The sequence below is a fragment of the Rana temporaria genome, chromosome 3 (assembly GCF_905171775.1).
Source record: "Rana temporaria chromosome 3, aRanTem1.1, whole genome shotgun sequence".
Taxonomy (NCBI): Eukaryota; Metazoa; Chordata; class Amphibia; order Anura; family Ranidae; genus Rana; species Rana temporaria.
Genome location: NC_053491.1, coordinates 425,169,969 through 425,190,556, shown reverse-complemented (window position 1 = coordinate 425,190,556; position 20,588 = coordinate 425,169,969). Strand labels below are relative to the sequence as shown.

At 44.0% G+C, this 20,588-nt stretch overlaps 1 protein-coding gene across 1 annotated transcript in view; it reads right to left on the bottom strand.

The window, feature by feature from the left end:
• Window positions 1–1,352: 1,352 nt before the first annotated feature.
• Window positions 1,353–20,588, bottom strand: part of DDHD2 (DDHD domain containing 2) — a 55,204-nt gene continuing 35,968 nt past the window's right edge. The window contains exons 12-18 of the mRNA XM_040346235.1: window positions 18,932–19,051; window positions 15,332–15,487; window positions 13,053–13,155; window positions 10,174–10,335; window positions 7,564–7,717; window positions 3,502–3,635; window positions 1,353–1,702 (exon numbers count right to left, since the gene is read on the bottom strand). Of these exons, the coding sequence (XP_040202169.1) occupies window positions 3,554–3,635; window positions 7,564–7,717; window positions 10,174–10,335; window positions 13,053–13,155; window positions 15,332–15,487; window positions 18,932–19,051 (777 nt within the window). The 3' untranslated portion in view covers window positions 1,353–1,702; window positions 3,502–3,553. The remainder of the gene's footprint in view (window positions 1,703–3,501; window positions 3,636–7,563; window positions 7,718–10,173; window positions 10,336–13,052; window positions 13,156–15,331; window positions 15,488–18,931; window positions 19,052–20,588) is intronic.

Here is a 20,588-nt window from a genome sequence, read left to right as displayed (position 1 = left end):
CCACACGCTTGAAGTTGGCATCAGATGAAGCCAGACTGTCAATCCTCCTAGACCACTAGCAAAAAACTGAAGCATACAGGCAGTAGGGATCCAATCTTCCTGTAGGTGGCAATAAACCTGAAATTGTAAGACTTCTTATGTCCCTCAATGGAACAGAAACATGTTTTCCTAATCCACACTGGCTACAACAGACATATTACACTTTTCACCTCTATAATTTTCATTTCTTAAAAGGTCACTATCAATCAACCAAAATCCAATCTTTTCAATGAATGTGCACACTAGGTCATGCAATAACAGTGCTGAATTATATATAGTGCTTAGCAAAGTAGTAAAGGCGGAGCTAAAGGGTGAAAACTCACCTATCCAGCAGTCCCTCGCGGGCATCTACTTCTGAGCGACCGTCTTCAGGCCTCTTTATTAGCAGGCGGGGGGTGGGGTCACTCCTGTGCATGCGCAGAAGCTAGTCATCTCGGCACTCGGAGACCAGCCAGGCACTGTAAGCTGAGCATGCGCAGCTCAATTTACAGTGCCGGAGAAGACAGCAAGCAGACAGGTAGGGGCATTTAATTGCAGAAGAGATAGCACGTCTCTTCTGCAATAAAAGCCTGTCTGCTTGCGGTTTCTTACATCGGAACTCAATGTATAGTATGTAAGCTGTGTGCTGCTAGGGAAAACCCTTGTGAGTTATTTTAGATCCAGTGCGCAACCACCCCAGAACTGGTATGTTACTGAACTTTCCAAAAGGCAGCCAGATCTGAATACAGTTTACATGCTTCTATGAGTGGAGAGCGTATATAGCATTGAGAAACCCTTACCAAGGACTTGTATTCCTTGGCGCTATGATCTTGTTGTAATAGGTTCATATTTTCCTTTGTGTAATTCCCACTCAGAGGAGGGTGCACACCATTGGCTCTCAGAATTTTTTTGCACTGGGACTTTAAATCAGTAGAAAATAATGTAATCTTTAAGGTACACTTAAAGTGTTATTAAACCCAGGACCATGCATTCACCATATCTGGTCTCCCACAGAACATGGGAATGCAATCGTTTTAATAAATATAAACTGCTTAATACCTTTTCTCAGCAGTCTTGTGACTTCTATCAGTGTCTGGTTAAAGCTTGTAGGAGGAGTTTTCATTCTATTCTGACTGTCCTATGAGGCTGCAGGACCCCTGACCCTCTGTCTGGATAGTGCGGATTGACCCTCTGCTAATCACATGCACTCAAGAAAAAAACCTCTCTCTAGCAATACACACCAAACTGAGTATGCGCACAGTGCCCCCAAGGCTCTGTTCTATCAGAAGATAGAATGGGGACTGTGGAAGAAGGGGAAGACAGGATCAAACAGCCTTTTTACACAATGCACAGGATTAACCCCTTAGGTTCCACAGCAAGCTTTACTGCATATACAGACTGATCTTACTGTTTTGGGTTTAGTAGCACATTAAGTTACTCGCCCCTGCTCCACTGATTGGCCTTAAAAGGAATTATCATTTAGCAAATATGACAAAATACAACCATAAGGTAAAGATTTACATGAACCCTGAATACTAAAGGTTGGTATATATTCCAGTAGACAGCAGAGAACTGAGACGGCGTTTAGCCAATAACAGTGTATCCATATTTTTCAGGGGTAATGGTCCAAAGCCTCCTCCGAACAGTAGATTCACAATGGGGAATATGCATTATCCAGATGTACCTAGAAATGGACATAAATAAATACATAGAGATCACATCACTGAAGGTGGGCACCAATAACAGTTCTTTTCCCATTTTTATAATATTAGCAATACAGAAGCTAAAATGTTTTTAAAAATTCAAAATGACGCAAAGCCACTGGAAACTTTAGCATATGTAGATGAGAACACCCACCAAAGTTCTATACAATTCTTAAGCGAACAAAATAAAAACATTGGAAAATTCACAAGACTGGAACAAGCCGTAACCCAACCAAAACAATTCCTACGCATTGTAATAATTATATTTCTATATTGTAGTCAAGAGATCACTGTCACAAAACAACTGTATGCAGGTAGAAATTGTAATGATACTTGCTTCCTTGTAATATTAGTGACATGGTCATGGGCAACCGCTGAAATTTTTTCAGGGAGGGGTGCTTCGGCAGCGGCGATACAGTCGCATTTAACCCCTATTCCTCAAACGCTAGCGGGGGTTAAAAGCGACCCGCTAGCGGCCGAATAGCGCAGCTAAAACGATGGTAAAGCGCTACTTTACCGATAACGCGGCCAGCTGGCAGTGTGAAATAGCTCTTGAGATAATTCAGCTTCACTCCATGCCCATATTAATTTAGCCTAGAGAATGTACAGAACCCCCTTCAGCACAGATGGACCCTTCCTTCAGCACAGACCCTCCCTTCAGCACAGACCCCTCCATTCAGCACAGATGGACCCCCCTTCAGCACATACCCCCCATTCTGCACAGACCCCTCCATTCTGCACAGATGGACCCCCCTTCAGCACAGACCCCCCCATTCCGGACAGACTCCTCCATTGGATCAATGCTTTCCCCGGATCTTCCTCCCCCCCCCCCCAACATTGGGATTGATAAACTGACTGTAGCAAACACTGGCATCTATGTGTCAGATTTTGAATGTATAATTGAGCACTGATTACACTTTAAAGCTGCTCACATAGACCAATCGAAATTCAGCTGGTCCCGGACAAATTGTGATCAGTGAGTGGCTATCCTTGCTCAGAGGAAGTTTATGTTTTGATTGGGACAAGTTAAAAAACATTTGTGATCAGTGGCTTGACAGTGACGTATCCTACTGTCAGACTACAATGTCCCATTAGGGGGATTCTGCCATCCATCTCACCTGTGGCCACCTTAAAGAGGATGTAACCCTAAAAAAAAAAGAAAAAAAAATGATCCTGTTCCTTTAAAGCCTGAATAACAGCCTAGTGCTTGTGCTGTGTAATTTGTCCCTTTGTATAATTGAAAATACCTGGCTGATCCTGCCTGGTGCTACCCTCCCCTCTGTAAACTGACCACGTTTTTCATGGCTACTGATCCACGATTACCGCAGTCAGTTTACGTGCCTCCGTCATCCCGCTGTCTCTCTTGCCCCCCCTCTCCCTCCATGCCTGTCAGCTAGTCTCTGTCCCTCCCCCCTGCTGCTAAAATAACTTTGTTTGCTTTCTAGAATACCCTGTGTATGTTCTTAATATATAAAAAAAAAATTCACTTTATCAATTTTTTCAGAGCGCCACTTGGTGCTTACGTGACGACCCGCCGCTCTCCTCCTCTCCTTCCGGCTGATGTCAGTGTGGGATTCTCAGCTCCTCCCGCTATAGTTCTCAGATCGGGGGAGCGGCGGGTGGTCACATGAGTGCAGAGCGGCGCTCTGAATAAAGGTATAAAGCGGCTCATTTTATTTAAAGAACATACCCCGGGGCACATAACGTAATCAAAAACTTCTAATAAAGCAAGCAAAGTGGGCTATACAAGCACTTCAAGTCAAAGCCAGAATGAGCTCACCTGCAGACACTTGTTTAACTCCTTTCAGGCCAATTGGACTTGTGTCCTTTTATTACTGCAGTGGCTGGTCCATGCTGATTTCCATAGACTGGTAAATCTCTTTAAGAAAAAGTAACGCTGTGTCTTCTGATGTCCTAAAAGGAGAGAAGCAACGGTCAGTAATATAGAAAGAAATAAAGAATCCCTCTTCCAAACAGTATTAAAACAGGTATAGAAAACACCTAACTCTGGCACCAATCCAGTCCATAGCCTATATAATTTCCAATACACTAAGGTTACCCACAGAGTAGCGAGAGGCTTGAAAATGTTGACTTTTCAAGTGGGTTGATTCTTTAAAGCGGGAGTTCACCCATTTATGATTTTTTTTTTTTTTCTCCCATAAGGTTCCTGCTCGTTCGGTCTAGGGGAATCGGCTATTTGTAGTAAAATATGAGCTGTACTTACCCGTTTTCGAGCTGCATCTTCTTCCGTCGCTTCCGGGTATGGGTCTTCGGGAGCGGGCGTTCCTTCTTGATTGACAGCCTTCCGAGAGGCTTCCGACGGTCGCATCCATCGCGTCACTCGTAGCCGAAAGAAGCCGAACGTCGGTGCGGCTCTATACTGCGCACCGACGTTCGGCTTCTTTCGGAAAATCGTGACGCGATGGATGCGACCGTCGGAAGCCTCTCGGAAGACTGTCAATCAAGAAGGAACGCCCATTCCCGAAGCCCATACCCGGAAGCGACGGAGAGGATGCATCTCGTAAACGGGTAAGTACTGCACATATTTTAAAATAAATAGCCGATTCCCCTAGTAAAAACGAGCAGGAATCTAAGGGGGAAAAGTGCCCTCTAAGGGTGAACCCCCGCTTTAAGACAGATCATGAGGAAGATCAAACTGCAGTGATTTTTTTTTTTTTAATATGTACTTACTTGCTATACATTCAGGCTGCAGAATACAGCGGGGAAAATTATTTGATCCCCTGCATATTTTGTAAGTTTGCCCACTTACAAAAAAAAGGAGGGTCTAGAATTATCATGGGTGTATTTTAAATGATAGAGACAGAATATCAACCAAAAACCCTGAAAAAACACATGATACAAATGTTATAAATGAAGTTGCAGTTCAGTAAGTAAAATAAGTATTTGATCCCCAAGCAAAACATGACTTAGTACTTGGTGGAGAAACCCTTGTTGGCAAGTACAGAGGTCAGACGTTTCTTGTAGTTGGTGATCAGGTTTGCACACATCTCAGGAGGGATTTTGGTCCACTCTTCTTTACAAATCTTCTCTAAATCTTTAAGGTTTCTTAGCGGTTGCTTGGCAACTCAAAGTTTCAGTTTCCTGCATACATTTTATATAGGATTAAGGTCTGGAGACAGGCTAGGCCACTCTATGACCTTAATGTGCTTCTTCTTCAGCCACAACTTTATTGCCATGGTGGTATGTTTTGAGTCATTGTCATGATGGAAGACCCATCCATGACCCATCTTCAGTGTTCTGGCTGGAGGGAAGAAGGTCTCATCCAAGATTTTACAAAACATGGCCCCGTCCATTGGTCCCTCAATGCGGAAAAGTCAGCCTGTACCTTTAGCAGAGAAACAGCCCCAATGCATAATGTTTCCACCTCCATGCTTGACTGTAGGGATGGTGTTCTTAGAGTCATGGTCACCATTTTTCTCAAAACACTGCGAGTTCCCCTCCTCGGGAAGGCAAATGTACAGTCATACCAATGAATGTATAAATGATTCAGAGAAGGACTGGGAGTAAGTGCTGAGGTCAGATGAGACCAACATTGAGCTCTTTGGCATGAACTCGACTTGCCATGTTTGGAGGAAGAAAAATGCTGACCTTTACCCTAACACCACCATCCCTACAATCAAGTTTGGAGGTGTAAACATGAGGCTTTGGGCTGTTTCTCTGCTAAAGGTACAGTCCAACTTTGCTGTATTGAGGGGCCAATGGACGGGGCCCTGTATTGTAAAATCTTGTATTGGAACCTTCTTCGATCAGCCAGAACACTAAAGATGGGTCTTCCAGCATGACAATGAAACAAAACATACCACCAAGGCAACAAAGGAGTGGCTCAAGAAAAAACAAATTAAGGTCATGGAGTGGCCTAGCCAGTCTCCAGACCTTAATCCAATAGAAAATTTATGGAGGGAGCAGAAACTTTGAGTTTCCAAGTGACAGCCAAGAAACCTTAAGAATTAGAGAAGATCTGTAAAGAAGAGTGGGCAAAAATCCCTCCTGAGATGTGTGCAAACCTGGGGCCAGATCCACGTAGCGTGGCGCATTGTTCCGTCCGGCGTAGCGTATCTCTGATACACTACGCCGCCGTAACTTACAGCGTATTTTCCTTATCCTGAAAGAATTTGCACCGTAAGTTACGGTGGCGTAGTGTAACTTTGGCGCCGTAAGGGCGCGCAATTCAAATGGATGTGATGGGGGCGTGTTTTATGTTAATACGTCTTGACCTGACGTAAATTACGTTTTTTTTTAACGGCGCATGCGCCGTCCGTGGGTGTATCCCAGTGCGCATGCTCGAAATTAACCCGCAACAAGCCAATGCTTACGATGTGAACGTCAATCTACGCAAAGCCCTATTCGAACGACTTAGGCAAACAACATACAATTTTCAAAATTCAACGTGGGAACGACGTCCATACTTAACATTAAGTACGCCTCATATAGCAGGGGTAACTTTACGCCGAAAAAAGCCTTACGGAAAGGACGTAAAAAAATGCGCCGGCCGGACGTACGTTTATGGATTCGCGTATCTAGCTAATTTGCATACTCTACGCGGATTTCGACGGAAGCGCCACCTAGCGGCCAGCGTAAATATGCACCTTAGATCCGACGGCGTACTAAGACGTATGCCAGTCAGATCTAGCCCAGCTTCAGACGTATCCTGTTTTGTGGATACAAAACAAAGATACGGCGGAGCAAAATAGAAGTTACGCGGCGTATCAATAGATACGCCGTCGTAACTTCTTCGTGGATCTGCCCCTAGGTCACCAACTACAAGAAACGTCTTACCTCTGTGCTTGCCAACAAGGGTTTCTCTACCAAGTACTAAGTCATGTTTTGCTTGGGGATCAAATACTTATTTTACTCACTGAACTGCAACTTCATTTATAACATTTTTATTGCGTGTTTTTTCAGGATTTTTGGTTGATATTTTCTCTCTATAATTTAAAATACACCTATGATAACAATTCTAGACCCTTCATTTCTTTGTAAGTGGGCACATTTTTTAAATCTGCAGGGATCAAATACTTATTTTCCCCACTGTATGTATAGAATATGATATACCGTATTTATCGCGGTATAACGCGCTCCCGCGTATACCGCGCACCCCTAAAGTTGCCCCGAATCCTGTGGAAAAAAAGTTTTTTTTGTACTTACAGTTTTGGTGTCCATCGGCGGCCTCGACGGGTCCGGCGTCCTTCTGCGGCTTTGGGTGTCCTCTTCGTCGGGTCCGGCGTCCTTCTGCGGCTTCGGGTGTCCTCTTCGTCGGGTCCGGCGTCCGTCTGCGGCTTCGGGTGTCCTCTTCGTCGGGTCCGGCGTCCTTCTGCGGCGTCCTCCCCGCTCGTTTCCCGAGCCGAGTTTGAATACTGCGCCGACATATACCGAGCGCAGTACACTCGTGTATCGTCGGGCAGGCTCGGCAACTCTCGCGCTGACGTCCTGAACGCTCAGGACGTCAGCGCGAGAGGCGCCGAGACTGCCCGAAGATGCACGAGTGTACTGCGCTCGGTATATGCCGGGGCAGTATTCAAATTCGTGGCGGGAAAGCGGGTATCGGCGTATACCGTGCACCCACGATTTTGCCCTGATTTTCAGGGCAAAATAGTGCGCGGTATACACCGATAAATACGGTATGTGTTGGAGTCCAACACTAACCCTCCTCAGTTCTTCCATCAGAAACATTAATCCCCCCTAAATCTAAAGTGTGCAGAATGGCAATTGTGCTCCAGTGTACTATGCCCAGTGTGGAATGTGGAGCAATTAGTGGGAAGTTAATACTGAAATTAATCATTACAGTGAAAAGAATACACAATATACAGAATACAACCATTACCAGTAACACAGGTGGCTCTGAAGTGCAAACAGATATTCATTGAAGCTCTCAATCGGTTTCTCTTGAAGAACATAGTCAAAGCGCTGTCCCCCATTCAACATCCCCACGTCAATGTGAACAGGCTCTTCCTTCTCAGGTGCTTCTTCTGATCTCTCTTACAAGACAGAATGAAAGTGAAATTAAACCTTTTTTAAGCACTTTTAGCAGGCAATTTAATAATTTTCTGAGACTGCAGCTTATGTTTTAACCCTTGCCTATATTCCATTTTAAGCTGATGCCAAGACTACTGCTCAGGTTTCCTGTTTCAGGGTGGCTCCTTTCTCTTGCGGTATTATATGAAACCACCCTTACATGCAGAGATTAGAATTGTCCTTACCTACACTCTGTGCAACAATAGCAGCACACAGTCCTGCAGCCTAGAATGGCAAAGCACTCTCCTGCTCCTCCAAGCTAACAGATTGCATGGAGACTGCCTTGCCCACTGTTAACTCTTTGGATGGTACGCTGCTCCAGTTAAAGGGGTTCTAAAAGGTAAACGTTTTTTCACCTTAATTCATCCTATGAAAAAACTTCTGACAATACCGCCGCCCCCCCCCGTTATACTTACCTGAGCCCTCGAAAGTCCCGCGCCCGTCCACGTCATTTTCCTCGTCGCTCACCCTGGCCAGTCATTGGGTAGAGTGGATGGATTAAAAGCAGCGTAGCCATAGGCTCGCGCTGCTGTCAATCACATCCAATGACGCGGCGCGCCGGGGGGGGCGTTGCCGAGTGATACAGCGAGCGGCAATAGCCGCTCGCTGTATCACGGGAGCGCGTCCGCAAGGACTCCACACCATGCAAGCTTGCATTAAGGTGTGGAGTGCTTACCTGGAGAAGCCGAGACAGCCGCCTAGTGACCCCAGAAGAAGCAGTTCGGGGACACTCTGTGCAAAATGAGCTGCACAGTGGAAGTATAACATGTTTGTTATTTAAAAAAAAAAAAAAATGTCTTTACTAATCCTTTAAGTGTTTTACTTATTACGCCCTTTAGTGTGGTGAACGTAGTTTAATTTAATGTCGGCAGCAGCTTTAGATCAACACTTGATTATAGATTATTGATACACCCCATAGCACCACATATTTATTTATTTTTTTTAGAAAATTCTTTTTATTGATAGCACCACATATTTAAACCAGGCGACACGGGAGTAAAAGTTATAATTAAACAAAAAAATTCTGAGGGTTTAATACTACTTTTAATTCATTTTCATACCTCCCGATGCAACACATTTTACAAATCAACTCTCTCTCTGAGACGGGGGAGTTTCTGCATACCAGTAAACCTGGGGGACTTGGTCAAACTATCTGGGGACAAGACCTTTAATATTTGATTAAAATAGCTTAGGAACCATGGAAATCTCCTCCATGTTTGGGCCTAGGTTGTAGCATGGATATGTTCTCTCCTATACAGCACTGTGAATTGTAGGGAATTACTGTATCTGTGACCGCACCACCAAAACAGGTTCCAGCACTGCAGACAGAGGCCCGGATTCACATACATCGGCGCATATTTATGCCGGCATAGCGTATCGAATATACGCTACGCCGACGCAGCGCAGAGAGGCAAGCACCGAATTCACAAAGCACTTGCCTCCAAATCTACGCTGGGTTTCGTCGTCGTAAGTGGAAGTGGGCGTGAGCCATGCAAATGAGGCGTGACCCCATGTAAATGATGGATTGAGCGCCATAAAGATACGAATAACGTACGGCGCATGCGCCGTCCCGTGGACGCATCCCAGTGCGCATGCTAAGAATCACGTCGAGACAACTGCCTAAGATACGTCGAATCACTGCCTACGACGTGAACGTAACCTACGCCTAGCCATATTCACGTACTACGTAAATGACGTAAAATACGACGGCTGTGTTCCCTGGTTCATACTTTTGCATGAGTTGCGCCTCCTATATGGGGAATAACTTTACGCCGGACGTAAGTCTTACGCAAACCGCGTATATTATGTGCCGGGCGCAACTACGTTCGTGAATCGCCGTATTTCACTCATTTGCATATTGGAATCGAAAATCTATGGGAGCGCCAGCGTAAATATGCGCCCACGATACGCCGGCGTAGGAAAGTTACGTCGGTTGGATGAAGCCTATTTTTAGGCGTATCTTGGTTTCTGGTTCGACGCATAGATACGACGGCACACATTTGTACTTATGACGGCGTATCTGGAGATACGTCGGAGTAAGTGCTTTGTGAATCCGGGTTAGAATATGTAACTGCTGCTTCTGGTCTGATTAAAAGCCAAGAGATATGACAAGGAGGTAACCCTTTATGGCACCACACAAAGCGGGTCATAAGGAAAAACGGCTCTAGTTTCTCTAGCCCTATAAGTGGGCGTTACATTTTTAATCTCCATTATTTAGAAATTATAGTTATTTTCTGGAAAATATCGACAAACCAACGAACTGGGCTAATTCTTACCTCTTCTATAGGTATTACCACCACATACATCTGAGCACCTGGCTGCCCTCAACGGAGTCCTACAACCAAAAACTAAAGACATCTACTGAGTACATGGTGTACATGGTATTTCTCCTGTTAATACATTAGATAAAAGGAATTACCAGCTTTGTCTACGGTCAATGGGAGTTCAGAAACAGATAGTGTTGCAGCCTCAGCGGTGGGAGGTGGCAAGGAAGGCACAGGGGGTCGGGTGAAAGTTTGCCAGGCTACTCGTAGTGAACCCAGGATGTCTGTGCCCATCCGCGTGAGTCCTTCCTTCAGTTCTGGATGAACAAGAAAACTAGTTGAGATGCCAAATACATATGTAAACTTACAATATATGGTACTGCATGGGAACAGTATTAATTGTGTCGACTAAAATACGACTAAAACAATTGAGATGACTAAAATACGACCAAAACTAAACGTGGCATTTTAGTCAAAAGACAAAGACTAAAACTACATTGAAATGTGATGTCAAAATTAAGTAGTGCATGTTTATACCACAATACCATATATAATAACATATTCGATTTTTCACTCCAGCAGTATATAATGAGTTTGGAAATTGTGGAGAAATGCTTAAATAATGCATTACAAATCAACTACACCCATTAGATTTTAGATGAATAAAAAATTTAAACAATTGCCGACCGGCTAACGCCGATATATGTCGGCAGAATGGCACAGCTGCGCTAAGCAATGTACCTGTACGTTGCTTTTAATTTGTCGTTGAGGGGGCGCACATGCCCACCCGCCTGGCAGCCCCTTGAGCGTGCCCTGCGGACTCTATGTCCACCAGGTGCCTGTGATCGTCTCACTGAGAGGCAGAACGGGGAGATGCCTATGTAAACAAGGCATTTCCCTGTTCTGCCTAGTGACAGGACAGAGATCTACTGCTCCCTGTCATGTCAGTTGTAGCCCAGCCCCCCCCCCCCCCACAGTTAGAATCACTCCCTAGGACACACTTAACCCCTTCATCGGCCCCTAGTGTTTGACCCCTTCCCTGGCAGTGTCATTTACACAGTAATCAACGCATTTTTATAGCACTGATCGCTGTATAAATGACAATGGTCCCAAAATAGTGTCAAAAGTGTCCGATGCGTCCGCTGCAATATCGCAGTCACGATAAAATCGCTGATCACCGCCATTACTAATAAAAAAAATATATCCCCCATTTTGTAGATGCTATAATTTTTGCCCAAGCCAATAAATATACGCTTATTGTGATTTTTTTTTACCAAAAATAGGTAGAATACGTATCGACCTAAACTGAGAAAGGAATTTGTTTTTGTATATATTTTTTGCGGATATTTATTATAGCAAAACGTAAAAAATATTGCTTTTTTTCAAAATTGTCGCTCTATTTTTGTTTATAGCGCAAAAAATAAAAACCACTGAGGTGATCAAATACCACTAGAAGAAAGATCTATTTGTGGGAAAAACAGGACGTCAATTTTGTTTGGGTACAACGTCGTATGACCGCGTAATTGTCAGTTAAAGCGACGCAGTGCCGAATCACAAAAAGTGCTCTGGTCAGGAAGGGGGTAAATTCTTCCGGTGCTGAAGTGGTTAATGGACTAAAATGTACTGGAGATTTAGTCGACTAAAACAATTGCAAAAGACTAAAATGGGACTAAAACTAAAATGCCATTTTAGTCCTAAGACTAAAGCCTCGTACACACGCTCGGTTTACTCGACAAGAACCAGCAAGAAAACTGCTGGCAGAGCTTTCTTGCTGAGTATACAGAGCGTGTGTACGAGGCTTTCAGGTTTCTCGTCAAGAAAACTGCCTAAAATCTCGACGAGAAAAATAGAGAACCTGCTCTCTATTTTCTCGTTGTGATTCTCAGCAGTGTTTCCTGCCGAGAAACCAGAGAGTGTGTATACTTACCTGTCGCCGTGGAAACCCGCGAATGCTCGAAATGACTTTGACACATACGCGGTAGCTTCCTAGGCATAGGTAGGGTGCAGCAAGATGGTGCCGACGGCATCGAATGTGACGAGCGCATGCTCGTCACCACGTTCTTGCCTTATAAAAGAACCACGGTTCTTTTGAAAGGAGTGTCTGGACACTCAGGCGGCAAGAGATCCTTGCCAAGAATCTCGTCAAGAAAAACTATGGGTTAGTTTCACGTAGGGGGACGCAAGTTTGTGCGGGTGTAGCCTATTTATGCCACGCCTCCGCAACTTAGACGGACAAGTGCAGTATTCACAAAGCACGTCGTGCTCCGTAAGTTGCGGCGGCGTAGCGTAAATCTGTCGGCGTAAGCGCGCCAAATTCAAATTGTCAAGAGGTGGGCGTGTTTTCTGTAAATAAAACATGACCCCACGTAAATGACGTTTCTCACGAACGGCGCATGCGCCGGCCGTGAACGTATCCCAGTGCGCATGCTCCTAATCACATCGCAAATAGTCAATGATTTCAACGTGAATGTAATTTACGCAAAGCCCTATTCGTTAACGACTTACGCAAATGACGTAAACATTTCAAAATTTTACGTGGGAACGACGTCCATACTTAACATTGGCTATGCCTCATACAGCAGGAGTAACGTTACGCCGGAAAAAGCCTTACGCAAACAACGTAAAAAAATCCGCCGGGCGCACGTACGTTTCTGAATCGGCGTATCCAGGTCATTTGCATATTCTACGCTGAAATCGACGGCAGCGCCACCTAGCGGCCAGCGTAAATATGCACCCTAAGATACGACGGCGTAAGAGACTTACGCCAGTCGGATCTTAGCCTAATTTCAGCGTATCTTGCTTTCTGAATACAGAAAGAAGATACGACGGCGCAGCTTCAAATTTACGCGGCGTATCTGTAGATACGCCGGCGTAAATTTTTGCTGAATCTAGCCCTATGTTTTTTTCCTAACGAGATTCTGGCCTGTGTGTACAGGGCTTTAGACTGAAACTAAATCAAAATTTGCTGCCAAAATTAACACTGCATGTTCACAAAATTCATAAATCAACCAAACATAGAAAGAATCATTGTTACCTAAATGCATCCTCTTCCGACCCTTATGATGGGGAATCAGCATTGGCTCAAAATCCACATCCCTGAGAACAATTGGCTCCATCCTGTATGCAACTGGATCAAACTATGAGGAGCATAGGAAAAAAAGAAACGGTAACATGAATTTGACAGATTTATGATGGTGGTTTATCAGCTTTACTACAAAGGCTACAAAATTATAGTAGTATTTAATACCATAAAAAATATTTATTGGTACCATAAAAAGCAAAACTATGTGCAAGAATACAAAGGAACCTGACTTCACTACTACTGTCAGCTGGGTGAAATCATGATCAGATGGTATGGATTCTTCCACCCTACTTTTCTGGTTACAACATACCTTGTGTGAAATGTTCTTTATTATTAGAACAATTGGCATTCAAACAAAGAATTATGTTGCACAGTACTGCTAATGGGTTTTCATTCTGCATGCAGAAGAACATCATATTACAACCGCTTGAGCTTACACGTGTACATGTATGTCTTACGTATGTATTTAATGTAAGTATGTACCGTGTAAGGCTGACAACCTCAGGGTAGACATCCGAAGACCTCATGCACACAAGAGATTTCGCAAACTCTCTTAGAAGTCATTCCTCCTGGCAGCAGCACTTTGGCAGAAAAAAATACGGATGCTTGTAAAAGTGTGTAACGTGTTTAAGCGCATTTACAGGCGCCAAGAGTTTGGGCGTTAATTCAGTTTATTGGCCAGAATAATAATAAAACAAACAGTCAGTAGGGTTTTATTTTGTCTGTAAAGCCCCTGCCACTAGCCTATGTGCGCATGGAGACATAGGCCAACATGCAGGAGAGTTTAGAGGCAGGGAAAAAACAAAAACACCTGACAACCCTAGAGGCAGCAGTACACACGTCTCAACTCTTCTGGGAAGGCTGTCCACAAGGTTTAGGAGTGTGTCTATGGGAATGTTTGAACATTCTTCCAGAATCGCATTTGGGAGGTCGGGCACCAATGTTGGACCAGGAGGCCTGGCTCGCAGTCTCTGCGCTAATTCATCCCAGAGGTGCTCCATCAGGTTGAGGTCAGAACTCTGTGCAGGCCAGTCAAGTTCCTTCACCCCAAACTCGCTCACCCATGTCTTTATGGTCTTTGCTTTGTGCACTGGTCCAAATCATTTGGTGGAGGGGGGATTATGGCCTCAACCCAATAGAACACCTTTAAGATGAATTAGTGTGGAGACTGCGAGCCAGGCCTTCTCGTCCAACCTCAGTGCCTGAAATCCCAAATGCGCTTCTGGAAGAATGGTCAAACATTCCCATAGACACTCCTAAACCTTGTGGACAGCCTTCCCAGAAGAGAGTTGAAGCTGTTATAGCTGCAAAGGATGGACCAACTCAATATTGAACCCTACAGACTTATGCCGCGTACAGACGGTCGTTTTTTGTGATGAAAAAAAAAACGACGTTTTAAATCATGAAATAAAACGAAGTTTTTGAAACATCATTTTCAAAGACGAAGTTGCCTACACACCATCGTTTTTTGACAATGCTCTAGCAAAGCGAGGTTACGTTTCACAACTTTTTTCCATTGAAACTAGCTTCTGGGCATGCGCGGGTTTAAAAACGTCGTTTTAAACGTCGTTTTTTGGTACACACGGTCAATTTCTGTGAAACAAAAAACGACGTTTTGAAAAACGACACAAAAAATTCGAGCATGTTCGAATTTTTTTTTGTCGTTTTTCAGAAAACATAAAACGACGTTTTCCCCCACACACGATCATTTTAAATGACGTTTTCAAAAACGTCGTTTTTTTTCATCACAAAAAACGACCGTCTGTACGCGGCATAAGACTGGGATGCCATTAAAGTTCATGCACGTGTAAAGGCAGGCGTCCCAATACTTTTAACAATATAGTGTAGCTCCTATTACATAAAGGTGCCTCCCTACTTCTTGAAAGCATCAGATACGGCATTATGTATTATACCCTTTGGAGATAGATGGGTTAACAAAATCTCTAACATTTCCTAAAGTTAAAAGCTCATTAACACATGCATTGTAGTTACACATGGTAAAAGCCAGCACAGCAATGAACATACATAACATGGTTCGGCGATTTATATTGAATGGAACCCTCACTTACTAACAAAGTAGCAGGCAAAGCAGCGACACTACAGCACATCACAACATACATGCTGACACGTATGTGCTGCGTTAAATGTACACTCTTGGCTGTGCTGCGCTAATATGCCAATAAGCCTAAAGTTTAGCCATGTTTGAGTGACGGCACAGCTGGTATACATACCGGATGATAAATATTAAAGAACCGTTTACATGTGGGGAATTGGTACTTGGGGTCAATCCTCTTCAATCCCCGCACAGTCAGAAACATCCCAATGGGGGATCCCCAGGCAAAGAAAATGTCCGGATGGAAACTCAGTTGTGGGTAATTAATTTTGACCTGAAAATAAATTCAATGTATTAGAAGTAATCTTGTACCTTGAATGGATTGGAAGAAAACGAAGCTTGTCACTTTCTTGGTGTAAATGCTTTCCTTAAACTTGCCATACAGTGCATGTGGCCTGGTATCTGTAATCCAGGTATAAAGATGACCTAGCTAGGAAGATAACTAAATGATAATGAGCACCTCAACAATTTTGAAAATCTCTCTGACCAGTTTGTGACCATTCCCTAATTTCCAATGTAAAAGTAATAATTTACTCACCAAATTTGAGTCTCATTGAATATGGCCTAAGCAAGGGTAAAAAAAGGCACAACTGCTGGCTAAACGGTGTGTCTTCCAGGGAAGGACCAGCACCTCTTTTGTAGCCCAATGCCCTAGGTCAGTGGTCTCCAAACTACGGCCCGGGGGGTGGATGTAGCCCTTTGCTTGCTTTTATCTGGCTCTTGAGGTGCTATTTTATTTACTGACACTATTGAAGGGCACAATCCCTCCCAATGATACCAAGGATGGGGCGCAAATCCTACCAATGACATCAATGATGGGGCACAGTTCCTCCTGTTGACACCAACAATGGGGCCCAATGACACCAACGATGGGACACAATTCCTCCCAATGACACCATTGATGGGGCCCAATTACACCAATGATGGGGCACAGTTCCTCCTGTTGACACCAACAATGGAGCCCAATTCGTCCCAATGACACCAACAATGGGGCCCAATGACACCAACGGTGGGACACAATTCCTCCCATTGATGGAGCACACTTCTTACCAATGACACCAACAATGGGGCACAATTCCTCCCAATGAAGGGGCACATTTCTTCCCACTGACACCAATGATGGAGCACAATTACTTCCACTGACATTGGGTCCTTTTGTACTCCCGATGGCCACAGTGCAGCCCCCCTAAAGTCTTAAAGTGGATGTAAACCCTCCATACACCCAGTGAAATGAACAGCCTCAGATGATACACAGGGATGAACCAAATCTCCCTACATAAGTTTTGCATGTATATCTGCTGTCTTCACATTTATATACTGTTTAGAAAGTCGAGATCTAGATTTTCTCTTCCTGGTTAACACAGAGTGTGATGTCTGGGCATACAGCCAAGATAGCTAACATTGCTGATTGGAGGAAAGGCACACACCCCCTCTCATCATAGGCAGAGACTCTCAGGGGTGTTTTGTAATAGGAGCTGCTCCCTGCTAATCTATTTTAGCAACCTCCCAGACTGAAGATTCAGGCTGCTTTTGTCTAAAGTGTCCAAGAATTTGTCAGGAGTTATCAGGCTGATAACAGAGGAACGGTTCAGGAGAGAACTATGGGGCTTATTGAAGAGAGATAACAAAATACTGCAGATATATGTGCCCAGCTCAAATTTCACGAATTGGGTTTACATCCACTTTAAGCACAGTAAACCAGCCCTTGGTTTAGAAAGTTTGGAGACCCCTGCACTAGATGAACAGTCTGCAACTTTATGAATGCATTAAAGCTAGACAAATGTTACAATCTTGTTGTACAATCTTCTTTACCAACAACACTGTATCACCAGGGCCTAACCTATTAGATATAAATTGAATGGATTGTTTAGGTAGGCCCCCACACTACATATCTGTTGGAAAATGTAAAGTCCACTATATAATTATATTGAATGCATGTAACCGGCTTTACTGAAATACGTTGTAAAACAGTTATGATTTTCATCTCTTCTAAACGTCACCATCTCCATGCACTCCTAGCATTAAGGCCCCTTTTATACTTATGTGACTTGTCCTGTGACTTGGGGCATCATAGTTGCATGATAAGTCACACCCCATGATTTCCAATGAATACCATTCATAACTGTGCAACTTCAAGTCACTGCGACTTCAAAGTAGTCCCTGTACTACTTTGAAGTCGCAGTGACTTGAATCATGGGGTGTCCCTGCACTACTTTGGTCCGACTTGATGCCATTTGAGGTCCATAGACCTCAAGATTACACAGGCATTCCTTTAAGTCGTGGCAAAAAGTTACGGTAAAAACGCATGACTTTCATGTCGCACAAGAGTGAAAAGGGGCTGAAGTAAGAAAAGTGGATCCACTAACACATCTGACATGGAGCTCCTAGTAAAGTTTCCTGTAGTGACATCTACAGGCAAAAAGTACTGTGCTGGTGCGGTTTGTCTCAAGACTCTAACTGCTACTTTTGCTGGACTGCCTGGGCTGTTCTAGAAAAAAATAACAAATTTACTGGTGGGATCGCCAGGTGAAATTAAAGGAAAACAAAAAACTGAAAAAAAAACATAGGCAGCACATATCACATGTAATATTTGGTAAGCTATAATATATTCCATTTTTTTTTTTTTTTAATAATATCACTTTAATATGCGCAAAGGTATTTGTAGCCCTGACATAACCAAATGGCCTCACATAATGTTCAGTATACTGTATAATGCTGGAGCGAATTGCCAGAGACTGCAGAGACATACTAGAGGAAATGATGGTCACAGGTCATGGGCATGATACAAGTTTGGTAAAACAGATCCCCTGCTGAGTCAGATCAGATCAGTATAGAGGTCACTTCTGTAACATCTGTATTGTGACATAGCAACAATTGTAGCAGGCAAGTGACAATCTGCAATGTGTGGCAGGTGACGTGGCAAGTGACAATCTGCATCTGGTGATATGCAACGTGGCAAGTGACAACCCTGCAACGGGTGGCAGGTGACAATCCGCAATGTGCGGCAGGTGAAGTGACAATTTGCATCTGGTGACAGGTGACGTGGCAAGTGACAATACTCAACGTGTGGCAGGGGACAATCCACGATGTGTGGCATTGACATGACAAGTGACAATCCACAATGTGTGGCAGGTGACGTTGCAATTGACAATCCGCAAAGTGTGGCAAGTGACAATCTGCATCTGGTGACAAGCGATGTGGCAAGTGACAATCCGCAACGTGTGGCAGGTGATGTGGCAAGTGACAAATCACATCTGGTGGCAGCGACGGTGGCAAGTGACACACTCAGGACTCCCACAGATTCAGCATTATGGTGAGTTGAATTATTTCATTTTATATAACAATGTAATAATAGAAATGATGCGCTTCAATCATCCTGACACCATATTAATCAGCGCCAACACCAGCCATTTCCCTGATAAATTGCCCGCAAAGAAAAATATTTTCTGGCAGTGCCTGTTTCTACCTAGATCCAGATAAAAAACTGGACAGATAGAACGTTCATTGAAGGTGGCCATACACTAGAATTTCTGTAGAAATGTTTTGTTTTGAGAATGTTTGTTCGATTTTCTAATCATTAGTGGGGTGTTTGTTTTCACAAGTGATGTTAAAATTTGAAGACGTAGGATGGAAAAATTTTCTCAAACCAACAAATTTATCAAACTGCTGCATCGTGTACTTTTAGAGTACAAGCATTATTCTCTACGGCTTCTCTTACCTGTCCAATTCCAACATCGAAGTATTCATAATTCACCATATTAACAGTGCTTCCTGAGCTGAGCGGGGGCTGGCCAACATCAGAAGTTGGTGTGGTGTCCTGAGTTGGGCAATCACAGTCCTGTAAATAGATATTCATTATACAGCATATTAAGAACATACCGAAATGTGCCAGACTTACCCGTACCTCTTTATTACTCACCCCCAAATCCTACTAATATAGACCTAGGCAGTCCTATGGTGCTGACAGATGCAACAACTCAGCCAGCTTTCCTCATTGCCAGTGCTCAGCAGTGGCGGCCCATCCATTAGGGGCGCATGGGTAAAACCCCCCCCCCCCCCCAATCCGTGAGTCCGGCCCTGATCTACATGCAGGGTGCCGGATGCATGAATTCCAATGAGGGGGGGGGGGGGGTGTTTGAAGAATTTGATTAGAGCCAGAGGCTTAAAAAAAGGGTGGGCTGTGCTCCGAGCCCACCCAGTTTGTATGACAATAGCAAATGAATATTGATATATTTTGATCGTATTGATCACACTGATTCTCCTCCCGGTCAATCAGGAAGCGGGTCATGAGACCTGTCACCCGATTGGCTGAAAGGAGATCCGATCGGATTGGCCACCAAGAGGAGGAAGGAGAAGACCCTGGGGAGCCAAGTCCAGACTATGGAAATATTTTTGCATATTTTTAATAACCAGTAGGAACTTTAAAACAAGCCTCCACTGATCTCTCTAGCTGCTTGTACTGTAAAGTTATTCATCCTCAAACATCACAACAAAGACTCTTTAGTTTGATTTCAGTCAGTTTTTAAGGCTTCATTCACATATATGCAAATTGGATGCATTTTAAACTGCATCCGAATCGCATGACATGTGAACCAAACCGGCTTTCTATTGAGTCGGAACACATCTGCGGTGCAGCAGCAGTGCAAATTCAGTGCAATTTTAGAAAGAGTCCTGTGCGCTTTCTGAGCACTGCTGTGTGGTTCAGATGCGAATATCAGGCTCATTGCCTTTTATAGGAAAGCTTCTGCATCGCACGTCCTCAGTTTTAAACACGAATTGAGAAAAAAAAAGGCAGGGCCTGAAGGCCGCTATTACACCAACTGTAAAGACCGTGATGGTTGATACAATATGTCTTCCTCCACCCGAAACGTTTCGGAAAAACCATATCTCCTTCATCAGGGGTATGAGGAGTATAACAACTAGCACCCAGGAGTATAACAACTCAGCACCCAGCAAGTTTAAAGCACCCTGCTAGCTTCCGAAAAGCGCTGCAAAAATTACGGTAAAGCGCAGCTAAAAATAGTGAAAATGTAAAAGTGCCCTAAGGATGGCATCAGAGAAGGTTAACAGCTTAAAGCAACAAGTGGGCTGTGTGGAGGTTTCCTCGACAGTGGTAACTAGCGATATCTAGCACTTCCAAGCATTGCACAGTTAAAAGGAGTTGTAAAGGCAGACGTTTTTTTATCCTAATGCATTCTATGCATTAAAATAAAAAACCTTATGTGTGTAGCAGCTCCCCCAGCACCCCCCTCCTGATTGGCTGAGACAGAGTAGCGGCGCCACTGGCTCTCGCAGCTGTCAATCAAAATCAGTCAGCCAATCATGGGAGAGAGGGGGCAGGGCCAGGTCAGGGCTCCGTGTCTGAATGGATACAC